Source organism: Acipenser ruthenus, chromosome 10 (assembly GCF_902713425.1).
Source record: "Acipenser ruthenus chromosome 10, fAciRut3.2 maternal haplotype, whole genome shotgun sequence".
Classification (NCBI taxonomy): Eukaryota; Metazoa; Chordata; class Actinopteri; order Acipenseriformes; family Acipenseridae; genus Acipenser; species Acipenser ruthenus.
Window position 1 is genome coordinate 6,361,038 of NC_081198.1, and position 15,395 is coordinate 6,376,432.

General features: G+C 39.4%; 1 protein-coding gene across 1 annotated transcript; it reads right to left on the reverse strand.

The window, feature by feature from the left end:
• Positions 1 to 732: 732 nt before the first annotated feature.
• LOC117973108 (uncharacterized) lies at positions 733 to 14,011 on the reverse strand. Its single transcript, XM_059031340.1, has 4 exons — positions 13,838 to 14,011; positions 10,723 to 10,776; positions 5,527 to 5,598; positions 733 to 3,139 (listed from the first exon to the last, which is right to left on the reverse strand). The coding sequence occupies exons 1-4, from the start codon at positions 13,948 to 13,950 to the stop codon at positions 3,052 to 3,054; spliced, it is 327 nt and encodes a 108-aa protein (XP_058887323.1). The 5' UTR covers positions 13,951 to 14,011; the 3' UTR covers positions 733 to 3,051.
• Positions 14,012 to 15,395: the final 1,384 nt, after the last annotated feature.

Below are 15,395 nucleotides of genomic sequence, written 5' to 3' on the forward strand. Positions count from 1 at the left end.
TTCATTCAATGCAAAAACCACCTGTGTGGATGACCTTGTGGGAGAGTAAAGTGGCCAGTGTCCTTCAGCCTCCCCTCCAGTGGAACTGGAATGAATAAGTAAATTACAGCTATTTTTATAGGTTGGCTATCATTGATCATGGAATAGGCATGTGTATGCAATGGGTTTGTGTAAGGTAATCCCATTCAGATGCACAAAGCAGGCTGTGCACCTGAAGAGATGACACTGAAAGATGACATGAATGAGATTGGAGTCGCGGTAACCAAGGCAACACAGAGTGCATCAGGAAGCAGCGAGAAGATCACCTGTGCTGTAAATCCAGCTCTGCCTCTTAGTGTTCAAGACAGGGTGTCGACCAGCCCACGTCTCTCCTGATTGGCTGTGATAAGTAGGGATTCTACTGATTGGATGCTTGATTAGATGCAACTTAAACTTCTAATGATAGAACACCCTTAACTATGCTAATAATTAAAAAAAAGAAATAAAAGGAGGACCAGAAAAAAAAAATTATTTCCGGACCAGCAGCAACCACTCAACTCACAGACCCTCAGTATGTTATGTTACACTAATTAAAACAAAAAAAGTATTGTGGTACTATAGCTTTCGAAATGTTAAATACTTTTCAGAATGCTGTATTTTCTCAAAAAAAAAAAAAAATGTCCAAACAAATAAATCTGGCAACATGAAACCAACAGTCTGGTTCTATCCTGATTTATGTCAGCAATATAACCTTCTTCCCTCAGGAATAACATAACTTACTCGAGAAGTCTATATCCTTGTGAATAGTGGCTGTGCTGCCCGAGGTGTTTGTTCTGGTTCAACGACACTGTCACCTCCCCCGAGCTTCTGCATCCTGAAGCTACTTCCCATCTGCAGCTCTTTAGATCCCATTCTCCATGGCGAGGGAAAAGGGACAGCAGGTGTTTGACACAGTCACAGACACACATGTACAGTTATTGGTGGAACAAGAAGCTGCATACACAGGAGATGACAATTCCAGGATCTAATTGCTGGAAGCTGTAACCATCAAGGTTCATTTGTGTTCTTTGGTGGTTCCTGTTTGCCTGCTTCTCAGCAATGACTCTTGTTTACAGCTGCCCCCTTTCTCTCAGTAATGTCTATATGCTGGTTTGACTGATGCATTAAAAAGACTATCCTTGCCTAGAATAAATCAAAATTGCAGCACCACTATAACCATTACTAATATAGCTAGGGCTAACTTTAGCTTTCTAAGATCCTTATGGAGGGATTCCTAGCAAAATGCTGTCTCATCGATAAACATCTCCTTACCACACTTTCTGGTTGCTCTAAATTAAGTTACATTTACACAACTTCACCTAAAAGGAGTATAATGCTATACAAAAAAGGTTCTAATTATATGTAACACCCTTAAATATGCTGATAATAAAAAATAAAACTGCTTCCGTAAAAAACGAAAGGCTGGTAGAAGGTTATATTTCATATGGCTGACTGCTGAGGGCTCTTCAGAAATGAACCACGTCCTGAAGTGGTCCCATCTCACCATTTCAATCCATGAGGAGAAGCCACAGGGAGCGAAATCGGGGGAGTAGCGCTCTGATTAGCTCTGAACCAAGAAGACAGAACTGAGGTTTCAACATCAAGAGGATGAACATGCCCATGCCCCCGCACTCAGCTTCCACAGCAACTCTCAACTGGAAGCTAATTAACTGCATTGAAATCAGCAGGACTTTTAGCCTGTAAAGGGAGAGATTCTTAATTTGTTACACAAGAGCTTGCCCTCAGCTGTAATTACACTACATTTTCAAATGCTTAGTGAATATCTTCAAAATATATTGTGGCAGGGCAAATCCCTGCCTGAAAAAATGTGTTGGTGGTTGGCAGGGATAGGGTTAATTTCTGTCCCTGCCAGATAAATGGGGGTGTGGCTGTGTTTGCACAGCCACAGGTGTATTTGTTTAATTTAATTGAATTGGTGGCACCTGCAGGCAGGTATTTAAACAGTAACCAAAGGTTTGTGCTGGGCAGTCTTTGTGAAGACAAGAGGCTGTTGGTAAGAGAACAAGGTACTGTGTAAATATTTGCGTGTGCTGTAACGTGTATTTCTTTGTTATTTGCTGTTTTAAGGTCCTTTGAACTGACTTTGTGTACAAATGTTCAGCTGTAACTGCCTCTCTCTTTCATTTCTGTTGTTCCTAGAACAGTTACCAAGATAAGCCTAACAGTCTGTAGAATCGTCAGAGATAGCAGCATCTAGTACACAGCTGTGCAGATTTTTTTTCTGTTTAAACTTGAAAATGACAGGGACTGTTTCTCCTCTTCACGGTAGCATGAATCTCATGGTCAGGCACCTGGTGAGCACAAAATGGACACCTGCAGGGTTCGCTGCCAACCTCCTGGGTGTAAAGAGTTAATTGGCATAGTCACGGTATCTCCTTGGGTGTTGTGGGGAATTGCTGCAGTAAGGGAACATAATTGGACACACTAATATTGGTAGGAAAAATGGGGGTATGATTGTCTGCTTAGATAGCTTTACTTCACAAAGCCAGAGTGACACTGACCTTTTAAAAATGGGGACAACTGATCCAAATCAAACCACACGCAGTATCAATTACAGTAACTGTAGCTGGCAGTGTTTACTTTGTCCCTCCAGCAGTTTCACAGCATTTCAGCCTTACTTCAGTTTACCAACTTTGTTGGCATAATAATTCATGTTTGTGATTTCTATTAGAATGCCAAAATTAATTTTTGATTTAGAAGAAGTGTACATTTTTTTACAAAGCTGGTTTCTTCTACAATCAAGACATATGTCTGTCCTATTATACTGGGGTTAATAATTCATATTACATTTCACTTAAGGGTATAAGGGACTTGCTATGAACATAATACAGAGGAAAGGAAGTATCATCATTTTCTAAAAGTCAAGAGACTCCATCACCATTTCATACAGACACACACAAAGCCATGCTTGTATACCACAGTCTTACAGTACTTGCAATCCCCCTTTCCACCCAGATTTGACCTGGACATTTTGGAGTGCCTAATGCCTGCAAGGTAAGCATTTCTCACCCTTCATCCAGTGACGTGTCTGCAGCCTGCTTGTCCTGGAATGCACCTGCTTTGCTTCTTGAGAGCTCCTGATTCTGATGGCCCTGGGTCACTGAGCAAAAAAAAAAACAAAAAAAAACACACACTCCTAACTAGACAGTGTTCACAAACACACCCCCTTCACTCCAACGACTTTCTCATTACCTACATCACTTACAGGTTGCGAACGTTGAAGTTTAAGAGAATTTTAAATCACTTTTACATTTTATATATATAAGGTTGTTACTAATGTACATATCCCTTGCCATAGTTGTAAATACAAAATGAACACTACTGGTGTCACTATTTTTGAAACGCACAGCTCCATGAGCCACATCTACAGTGTAAATGTGATGTACATACAGGACAGGATGGGTGTCCAGATGCCTTCATATAATCCCCAGGTAGTATCAGTAACCCATGCTAAAGAATGTCATTACCAAGTTTGAGTACAATTGGATAAGCACTTCTCTGAAGATCGAAGTCTGTACAAGGACTGCATGCAAACCTGACTCTGATGACCTTCGTTTAAGAGCAGGAGGACAAAATTACAGCATACTGTGTATAGATGTTATAGACTGATGATGGTCCATTTAGATTAGAGCTTTGTATGTGAGTAACATCCTTTTAAACTATATTATATGTTTGAATTATTAGCCAAAAATTGTAGGACATAGCAACATGGATCTGGAAAGATTTCAAAAGAATAATTTAGTATCATTTCCATTGAAGCTTGTGCTCTCACTAAAAACAACAAGATAAGTGTCACCCCAATCAAGATGGAGATTAAAGTGTGTGATCGCCCTGCATTCCTACAGGTTCACCTCTTAAGGGATGTGATTAATCTGCCTTAGTGCCACTGCCTACACTACCCTATTTTCAAAAAATTCAGTTGCTATTAAATGAACATGACTATATATGATTACAGCAACTTAATTTGATTTGCTCAGTGCGGCAGCACTTTGCTCAGATGTAATTACCGTTCATGGTTTGTTCCTCCCTCAATGATTATAAAGTTTGTCAATTGTGCAAGAAAGCACTAATGGGTTTTGCCTTGAGCTCCGGCTCATTCAATGAAAGAGGAACAAGGCAATCAAGATGTCGGACTCAGACCATGGATTGTGTCAAATTAGCTGCTCAGCGAGGAAATGTGTTTCCTGGTAGTTGAAAACCTGGGCTTTAACTCTCTATGTGCGGATGGCTCAGTGGGTTGTTACTGAAGATTTCCAGATCCCCTCACTAAAGGCATCTCACTGTCAAATTAATAAATGAATGAGATGCGTTTCAAATTAGTGAAACTAACAAAATAGGTAAAGACATGTTTTCCTGTTTGGGTTATGATATTTCATTTGGTGAGCCCTAGTTTGTGAAATCAAAAGTTTTCTGTTCTATCATATGAACATTTCCTTTATGCCAGGCTAATATGCGTGTCTTATAAAGTTTAAGAACTCATGAAAAATTAAACAAAATTAGGTCATGTCTGTAACAAGTAGACACCCCCATCTACTTAGTTATTATCAGTCTCTGTGCTATTTTGAGTAATGGCACAATCCAACTGTGCTCCATTTGTCTCATTAAAAACTCCTACCGCACTTCCAAATGTTGGCTAGTTTATCAAACAGCTGAAACAGCTAGGGTAGAACCTTTAGTCAGAGGAGGCTAGCATGGAGCAGTGTGGATTCCTCAGAGATTATGTTATAACTGTAGTAGTACCATTTAATTCAGTCCAGCAGACAATGAGAGCCCCCTGGTGACAACTGACAGGATAAATAAATCACGTTCTGAATTTATAAGGAAGATCCTCTGTGGGAGATCAGACAGACGGACAGACAGGCAGATAGACATGACCTAGAGAGTATTGTGTTGTCTACCTAAAGCAGTGCTTCCCAACCAGCATAGGAACTGTCTTGATGTTTATGGATTTTCCCTCAGACCAAAAACATACAGATTTTTACTATTATCTAGAACAGCAACTGTGCTGTCTGCTCTCCAAGAAATTACATTTTTAAAACTGCATGAGGTCACGTCATAGATGCATTTGCCAATATTTTTTGCAGTGCTTGATTATTTGTAGCATGATAAATATTTCACAATGTTTGGAATGGTAGAATGCATTGGAATTGGGATGTGAGGAAAGGGATTGACTCAGGTGCAAAACTAAAGACATACATTATCTAAGCTATTCACTCAATCATTTGCCTTTTTTTAGAAAGGAAAAACACACCCTTCTTTCTTACTCATTTTAGAATTACCATGGTGTTTGTTCCTTTGAGAAATACATTTCACTCATGACTTGGAGTAAATACTGTAGCTTTGAGAATATATCAAGCCCAAAGTCTCCCGAACAGTCAAGTGCTGTGAAAATCATTTGGTCTACAAGTTTAGAGTGAGTGGCCTAGTAGTTGGAGATGAGGACTAAGTGTGGCCTAGGGGAAACTGTGTTTAAATCAGGTCACTCACTGTCCCGTTGAAAAGACTCTACTGGAAGGTAAATGTTGCTGTTGTTCGGCCTGGGGTGAACTCTGAGGTTTCCTGTAGGGAAATAAATTCTGAATAAATATGAACAAATTCTAAAGCCAATAGTTCTATTCCAGCTTGTATGGTAATAGCTACTGTAATGCTTGTGTTGTATCATTATTGTAATGTAATTACATGTGTATTACTATTGTACCGACATGGAAGTGCTATGTACTTACTAATGAATAGGAGCATAACAAAACCTGTCTCTGGTTGACCTACTAAAATGTATCTACAATTCAGTAGTAATTTGTTCAGTTCTAGTAGTAGACTAATCACAGATATACTGTAATTTGTTATTACAAAAAATGCATATTTTAAAAGGGGAAAATTGCATTTCAAATTTGGAGCACAAGCAGGAGCTGGGGCCTATGGGGACCATTTTTACAGAGATGAATCTGGGATTACTGACAGTGCCAGCGGCACCAGCTCTGTTTGGATTTAAAGACTGGCATTGGATCGTGGCAGGTTGACCGTATTCCTGTCTAAGAGAAGATAAGCACAGTGCTGAAGTGTGGTGCCCCCCCACAGCCCCTGCCTGTGCCTCTCTGGGGATTCCCAAGTGGTTGAAGTTGAGCAGTGGTTGGGCTCATTATCAACACCATTGCAATTCAGCTGGGCTCACAGGGGAGAACGGCCATTCATACTAAGCAGTATGCTGGAGATTACTGAGCAAAGCAAACGGTAACCATTAATTGGAACATGAAAAAGCTGTGAGGGCCTCCTGGAGGGATCTACGAGAGAAGGAGAAACCAATGTGGCAGGTCCCTGACCGACCGTGGAAAAAGAGAAAAATCATTTGATTAAAGGGAAATGCAAAGGGCTGAGGGAAGGGGAGGGGGTTTAAAGACAAGTACTGCATTTTACATTAGTTTACATTGCAAAGGATATCGCATCCAATACTACAAATAAGCAATTAAAAAATTGGTAATGGAGGAATGTGTACAATTACAGCTATCAAACAAAGTACTGTAGAAGATGTCAGTCAACAAAAACACTGCTGGTTATCTTAGATAAAATTGAAAACGATAAGAAAGTGAGGCAGATTTGTTTACACTAGGCTATACAATGCCATACAAATGGCAAACTGACAAGGAGATTGGCCACTCGTGCTAGAGGGAGGGGCCAAAGCTTAAAGCATGGCGTCTCATATCAACAGAACTTAGATGAGAGATGGTTTGGGGTGCAATTCCATCCAATCTGGCTTTCACAATATTTGTGTTCTTTCAATGTGTTTTAAGCTCCACTCCATGTGTCACTCCTGACTGTGCCTGGAAGTTGTGTTACTTGTTTGCTAAGGACCTGGTCTTAGGAGAACAAAAACAACTTTTCCAGTGACTAGAAATGCCACGTTAGACACGCACTGAAATGTGGATTACTCACTCATCCCCAAGAGCAACAAGGAGAGTTACTTGAATTCTTGGGACGAGTCATTGCCCTTGAAATTGCTGTTTGCAGTCAACATGTACGTGCTTCACAAAAATTCAATTTGAGCTTCTGTGTCGCTTTTGATATTTAGCAAGTGAACGGAGCACAGAAACCTGAATAAATGGAAACAGCAGATGAAAGAGTCAGGGTGCCCTGACAAATGGGCCCTGCTATTCAGTTTGAAATTCTCTTCAATCGATTTCTGTACTAAGTAAGATTCTTCAAATGTTCTTTTTCTGGATTTGTTTACAAACCGTGGCAGAACATTTTGTGCTAATTCTATTTGAATAATATACTATTGTTGTATCCCTGTATCTCCCTCTCAGACACGTGTTCTACGCACGTGCTGTGTCTGTGTATTGTTTGTAGGACAGCATGTCAATAAATAATTACAACAGAAGTGTAGACAAGCACACTGAAGAGACTCAGCGTACAATTATTTTTATAGGTTTCTTTTGTTTGTATGTTTTTAAAAGAAAAACAACCTTCATTTTATATACAACGAATGTGGATTTGCTTATCATATGCAGTGTAAGGCCTTATCTCATGGATTAAATCCTTTGGCCATCCCCGTATTCCTGTTCATATAAGTTAAAACAATATATCAGTTTTCCCCTGGGATTCCAAAATTTTGTACAACCAAATCATGAATCTATTGGGTGATCTTTGGTATTTATGTTAGGACCCCAAGCTAAAACACCCCCCCCGTCTAGATCGGGTCGACCACATCGGTTTGGGGTTAATTCAAATTTTTAGAACCTTGACATTTTTTTGTGTTCACGGCAGGGTTGTCTTGAGAATGACCCCATCATTGCGATGCAGAAAATTCACTTAACCCAAACCCGATCTGAAGAAGATTATCCAAAGACCAACCCTAACTCAAGCAGCAATGTCACAGTGTGCGCTGATCTTCATTATCTGTGCAGTACACAGAATACCATCATTTTTCAGTATTCAGAATAAAATAACACATCAAACAAATAGCAACCTAAATATTCTACATTTGTTTAATTCTAACAAATTATAACATTAACAATCTGAATAATGAAACTGGTCCAGAATGCTGCTGCTGCAAGAATACTGACATTTATCAGACTTGCTGCATCCCTACATGTCAGCTGCACTCTTCAAGCTCAGAGCTGCTGGCTGTTCCCATGACCAGGTGTGTCACTCTGGGAGGTCGGAGTTTCTCCACTGGTGCTCCTAAACTTTGGAACTCTTTGCCACTAGTTGTGAGAGGCTCCTAGCTTATGGTAATAGGGATATTTTTTTATGTAAATCGTTTTTTAATGTTTGTAATCACATTTGTATTTTAGTTATGACATTGTACTTTATTTGTTTTATGTAAATTGTTTTGTAATGTTTGTAAACATGTTTGTGTACGGTGCAGCTAATGGGTTCAGGTTAAGTGAATCTTCTGCATCGCAATGGGGGCATTCGCAAGAATACCCTACCCCAAACAGGAAAGATATAGATCTAAGCAGCAATTTCAAGAGATTGCATCAGTCTCACCTCTGTTATGTCAGGTCGTTTCACAGCGAAAGTGGCGTGAAATCGCATCATGTCCGGTGTGTGGCAGCCTCAAGTCTCACACTGAAAGTACTTTTTATGTAATCCATTTGACCTTTACTTTCCCTGGTATCTCCTTCATTATATTAAAAACCAAAGCGTTCTCTATACCGATAGAAATTGTTCTATACCGATAGAAAAGACTTAAGTGTAGTTATACAAGTTGCCATTATTTTATTTATTGTGTGCATATTTATATCTTTGCTAGCATAATTTTGAGACTTTAATAATAGTATAATATTAGTATTTAATGTAACAAGTGCTTGCATAAAACAGGGACAAATTACATTCCAGTTTTTGCACACTGGAATGTAATTAAAAACAGAACCTTCTGCCCAATTTAATGTATTGCTTTTAAAAAAAAAAACATTCAGGGATTAATCTATTTATTTTAAAGACATGCAATATATTTTAACAAAGCACTTTCACCCTGCACCTTAAGAGGTTATAGCCAATTAAATAATTCCATAAATCTTAACCATCATGCAATTCCGTGTAGGTCTCGCATGGGCAGCTTTGAAAGAAACACACGTTATAACATTAGCTAAAACCCCTTTAAAAATCTTCCACCTTAATAATGAGCACTAACAATCCCTTTTCAGAGTTCTAGTGCTTTTGCCCTGCAATTTATTGTGCAATGATTAACCAGATATTTATAATCCAGATTTATAAGGAAGGAACCATTTCATGCTCTAACCTTTACCTTTTGAACATGATGAAAAAAAAAAAATTCTGATTTATTTAAGCTTGTAAGTACTCGCTTATTTTATTTTTAAAATAACCTTTTCGTGTGCAAGATGGAAATATTAAACTTGAATGTTATTCACCAGTTGCTATGGAAACCCTCTCAGCTGCACAGATGAAAGAGACAATCAGACCTCTCGGGGAGAGTGTGGTGACTGACATTTTCTCCAAGGATAATGTAAGCGTTTTGGAGTGGGGGGGGGGGGGAAGAACAGCAAGAAAACATGCAGGAGGTTGGATTTAGAAATGTGGCGCTTCAAGAAAAGTCACTTTGAAACCACACACTGTTCCAGTCCCCCTGTGACACTCCCACCTCTCTTAGCCCACAGCCTCTCATTTGGTAATTATTTTCAGCATGGACAGATCTTGGGAGATTCATTATTTTTTGTTGAATACAGCAACAACACAAAAAACCCCACAGCATCGTGCTTGAAAAGGTGATGGTACTGTTTAGACACATGGTGTTGTGGCTGCCCATGTGACTATGTGTTTACCATTTAGAGACACAGTAGGGTGACAGCCCCCTGTACACCCAGCACTGCCCCTGTGACAGCCCCTATTTCAGGGCTCATCAACTTATGTCTTGGGAGATATTTCAAGCTCTTTGAAGTAAAGAAATAAAAAAAAAAAATACAAAATTAAAGAAAAATCAGACCCCAGTAACCTAGCCTCACTTTTCTGCTGTAGGTCTGCATTGCAGTACCTTTTACTCCTGAAGTCTAAGTGTAACAAGCACTGCCATTACAGATTCTGAATCCTGTCTGTGAGTCTCCTAGGTTTATATGCAGAAATTGTTTGAAATCAATTCCCTAACCTTGTAAGTCTGATGGTAGCTAACTTCCTCATTTTCAAAGCCTCTTTGTTTTCCTTGTGCTATTAGCTCTAAACCTGTTAATTATGTTGATAGACTCAATAAAAATAAATGTGACACATGTCTGAATAAATTTTTCTAAATAAAAAAAGCAATACTGGGCAAGAACCAACAAACAGCTTGGTGACCCTGATCTGTTTTTTATCAGGCGACTTGATTTTGAAAAGCATGCATTCTCTTGGCTTGTCGATCTCAAACACTTTGGGCTGCACTGCGTGGCTTTCATAGGCATTCCCAGCAGTGTAGTCAGCAGCAACATCTATCACAGAAACTGTCCGAGAAGCAACTGAGATTGAATACAAATCAGACTGAAAATTAATATTGCCAGGAGAACACACTGCATTACAGCAAATACACTGAAAACTACTCAATCTTGTTTCCACTGTATATCTGTGTAATAGACTTGCCTTCTTTCTTAAACAGGAGAAATCAAGTGGTTTCCAAAGGTTTAATTTCTTAAAAGGAATGTTACACATTCATTATTGCATCAGATATGCCCAAAAGTTTAAGAGGAAAAGCACATTTACCTAGAAATGGCAAGACTTGATTGAAGCTGAGCCAGGCTTTGGAAATAATGAGATCTGCAATGACAAACACACATGTTGACAATGAAAGCCAAGTACTGTACAGTGGTGAATGTTGCATAAACTTGTCATTCCTAACACATTATACTACCTAAATGAGGTTTAATAAAAACGTGTGAATATGTTGGCTCAAACGCAAATGTTAGGAACTACTTAAAAAAGTGTCATAATTTTCAAGACTGTCCCATTTCCTCCTGATTCCTTTCTGTTTTCTTTCCTTTTTCCTTCATTTGTGTATTCGCCAGACTGGAGCCACATTAAAAGGTAATACAATTTGTTTCTTACACTGTTTAGGTTACTGGCCAACCAAGCAGGCATCAGCCCAGTGTCTGGTCTTGAAAAGCACACAGGGCAGATTAGAAGAAACAGTAATGATGTTCATGTGTTTTATGGTTCTGTGTAATCCTGTTTTTAAAAGATGTCTAGAGCACAGGGCTGGATGCTGAAGCCCTCTGTTTATATCAGAGAGGTAGGACAGCGAGGCACCTAGGGCTCCGTCTTAACCCTACAGTGAGGGAATGCAGCCCTCTGTACTGAGAAGTATGTAAAGTATGTAATTTCAAGTATGTAACATAAAAAAGCATAGTTATACTGACATTGTCACCCATGATTGGATTACTGCCTTGTTTTTGATGCTTTGTTGCCCATTTGTATATCCCTGTGTTTTTAGTTTTTAAATGTCCATCACCCCTCGACATGGTGCCGACCCCTGCCTTGGGCTGTTTTTTCAAAACTTGTAATCTGAATAATCTGGATAAATGTAATCCAGCAGTGACATTGCAGTGATAAAAACCGGATCGTAACAATTCAGATAAAAGTAAAATATAGGATTACAAAATCCAGATCACTCTTATCCAGATTACAAGTTTTGAAAAACCAGCACCTGCAGGTTAGCAATAATAAATTAAGCATCACACATGCAAAACAATGAAGCATGCATTAGTCACAAAGCAAATCAGATGCAAAGAGATAATGGTACACAAAGTCTCAATGTTTTAGGTGCATGTTGGGAGCTGAACAATATCTACATAACCAGCAAGGAAAACTGATTCAACTATGATATGACTCATTTAAATCTCATGCTTTTAAATAGACACTATTGTTACCACCTTTTATTAATTAATTTATTAGGTGTCTGTGTATAAACAAGGTGCAGCTATTCTAACAGGTGTTTTATATATATATAAATAATATCCCCACTGGTTATTTATTCAGATTGCTTTGTTTTCCAGATGTACCCTTTTAATTTGACTTGGATGAAACCTATCCTGACACAACAATGCCCATATGATCTTAAACAGTTTAGCATAAACTTAATTGCCACAAAAAATCTATTAAAACATTTGTTGCAAAAATAAAATCTATAAAAACTGATGTCAAGAGACCCATAAAACACTGACAATTCAGCACTCAAGTTACCATGTCAACTGTTTGTGTAATACTAATAACTACCATTTCCAACTTCCAAACAGTATGCAAGCAGTCAGTTTATGTGACGAATAACATTCAGTTCTGTAAACATATTATTTATTTGTATACATTTACTTCTATTTTTTGTAGCATTCTCACTCTTTACTGATGTATTCCACTGTGCTCTAGTATGTGTACAATTGCAATTTCATTTTAATGAGTTCCCATGTATCTGTAGTACTGTTGCATGCTAAACTGGAGCCAGTTGCGTTCTGCGCATCATATTCCTATGTGCTAAAAAAAACCAAGCTCTTGCTGTTAATCTCTTCACACTATTGTGTTTTCAGGGGACTGTTACTGTTGCATGAAAAGATTGCTTTTACCTTCAGTTGACCTATCAGATGATTTATTGGGTCACACAGGGCTAATAGCAAGAGGTCATGCAGCCTACTTCTAAACTCTGCAGTGTAGCTAGGTCTTTTTTAGATTGATGTACTGTGTCTCATCCTGCCAGCGTTCTCACCATTTTCAGACAATTAGTGCGTCGAACCGGCCTCATTATTCCAAGCAGTATTGTCTGTAACTATAGGATTACAGCCCACAGCAGAACAAATAAAAAAGTAATGAGGGGAGGAAGAGGTCGGGATCATATTCATCTCCGGTCAATCTAATTTTCAGCAGCACCCTATTTATAAAATCCTAGCTTCTTCGAAGCGGAACATCTCAGATTGCTACCACTCCACTGCAGACAGAGAGGACATCAGGGCAGGATATAGAGGAATCTGATAACACCGGCACTGGCAACAGGATGCAGGTTCAAGATCTACAGTAGGTCGAGCTGTGGGACTGGCTATACCTTTGAGTCACATTGGGGGTTCAGTAATTGAAGCATACTGCAAGGCACTGGGTGGTGCTGAAGGGCCTGGCTTCCAGTCACGCGTAGGTCACCTGTGAAATTGAGGTCTCAAAACTACAAGAGAGGCCAAGGAGGGAAAAGGCTTAATGTGGGGGTGCTGTCCTGTACCCAAATGTAGCCCTTACTTTTCATTACCACTAAAAACACACGAGCACCACCATTATTTGAAAATACCATTGTTAAGCCATCTGTCAAAAACCAAAGAACAAATCTACAGTACAATTAATATGGGTTGCCTACTGCATCAGGTTTGTAGTTCAGTGTTGGTCTGTACTAGTTACAGTCGATTTCAAGGGTTCAGTATTAGAAAGGCACTCGCTCATAAGTGCAAGTGGACACACTAAAGGTATGCGAAATAGACACATTTAGTAGTAAAAGGGGTAAACTTGTAGCAGAAGTATAAAAGAAAGAATTTTAGGAATAGAACCTAGTGGCCACAATTAACCTTAAATGTAAGTTTTAAACGAGATGTTCAGCAATATATATATATTTTTTCTTATTGTTCTGCTCTCTACAAAAAACACGAAGAGAACAAACTGGGTCACACAAGTCTATTTCCTGGAGCTGCAACGTTGATCTGAGAGGACCCGAGTGTGGCTATTGCTACAGCCTGTTTTGCTTTCACGACTGCCAGGCTGAGGACTCTGAAGAGGGTGGGCTTTTCATCTGGAACAATCTATGGTTAAATTCAGACTCATGTTTTTGAATATTGTGGTACAAACAAACACTGACCTTGTCTTATAGAAATGGACAGGGTCCAGGAAGCAGCACAGCCATGTATTCAAAAGCTTGTTCTCTTTGTGCTCAAGCAGCGGCATCTGGGAAAAACTTGCAATGGATCTCATGGATACCAATGGATACCAAATCAGTCCAACATACTGTTCAAAAAGTGTTAGAAGCCACTATATTAATATTCAGAGTAATTTCAATAGTTCTTTCTCATCACATGGGGACAAATTGGCCCTTTTGGATGAAGGCTGAACATATCACATTAATTCTGAACGAACATTACTACTGTTCACAGTGTTCTAGTTACATTTTTTAATATTTGAATGACTTCCACTGCAAAAACTGTGTGTTTGAATTATAGTTTCAAAGGAAAAGACTCCATTAAGGCCAAGCTACTTTGACAGTAGCTCAAAAAAGTGCCATGTATCGCACTAAATTCCACAACAAATACCAGGGAAACCGACAACCATTCGCTTACTTAAAAGGACTAGGGTAATCATACAGGCAAGTTTTAAGAGTCTACTAGCATTGTGTGTTTGTTGCCGAGCTGTCAAGAGCTTGAAGTTGTCATGGCAATTGTGTTTCTATAGCAACTGCTTTCATATACCCATGCATGCAGTTCACTAGAGGAGGATAGCAAATCAGGTTTTCAGACAGGAGACAAAATTACAGGGTGTATAAACCCTTTTTTTTTTTAAGCCTTTGACTAACTAAATTTACTACTAATGTCTTCTTTAAAAAAAAAAGCACATTGAACTACAACTATTATTTGGAATAACTTCTTTAAACAAATAGGTGGTTGAAAAACTTGTGACTCCAAAAAACAGGTTTGTTTCATAACCAGATTCTCATCTTATGCAGTGGGATTAATATTTGAGTCACAAGCCCCTGTCTGAAAGACCTTTTTGTTAAAGATCACTCACGTGTGCCAAGGCAATTGTTGCTTGCAAAAGAACGTCCGATTTCATGGCTGGTACGAAACGGTGCTCTGCTGAAAAGAATTTGAAGAAAACCTAACTCCCTGCTGCCTTGGATCTCTATCACTCGCTCCTCTCTACTACACTCACCTCTGCCAAACGCACATACTTCGACTATCATTCAGTCTTCTGCTAAGACGACCCATAAACTCTACCTTATCCTCCCTCCTTAGCCACTCCTCTTCCACCTTCCTCTATCTCAGCTGACGACTTTGCCGCCTCCTCCAAAATCACAGACATCCGCAAACTCCAATACCTCGCCTCCTTCCCCACCCATCCCGTCCTCTGCTCACTCCCTCCCCATCATCCTCTGCAACCCCTAATTTACCCTCCTCACCCCTCTCACTCTGATCTTTGCCCCCTGCTCTAGGGCCACAAACCCACCACGTGTGCTCTGGATCCCCTCCTCACTCACCTTTTCCAGGCTGCTGTCCCTGCCCTACTCCATTTCATATCCTCTCTTCTCAACACCTCTCTACTCTGGCTCCTTCCCCTCTGCTTTCAAACAGGCCTGCATCACCCCATCTTAAAAAACCCTCCCTTGATCCCTCATCTCTCTAGAACTACAGTCCACAGTCTCTTCT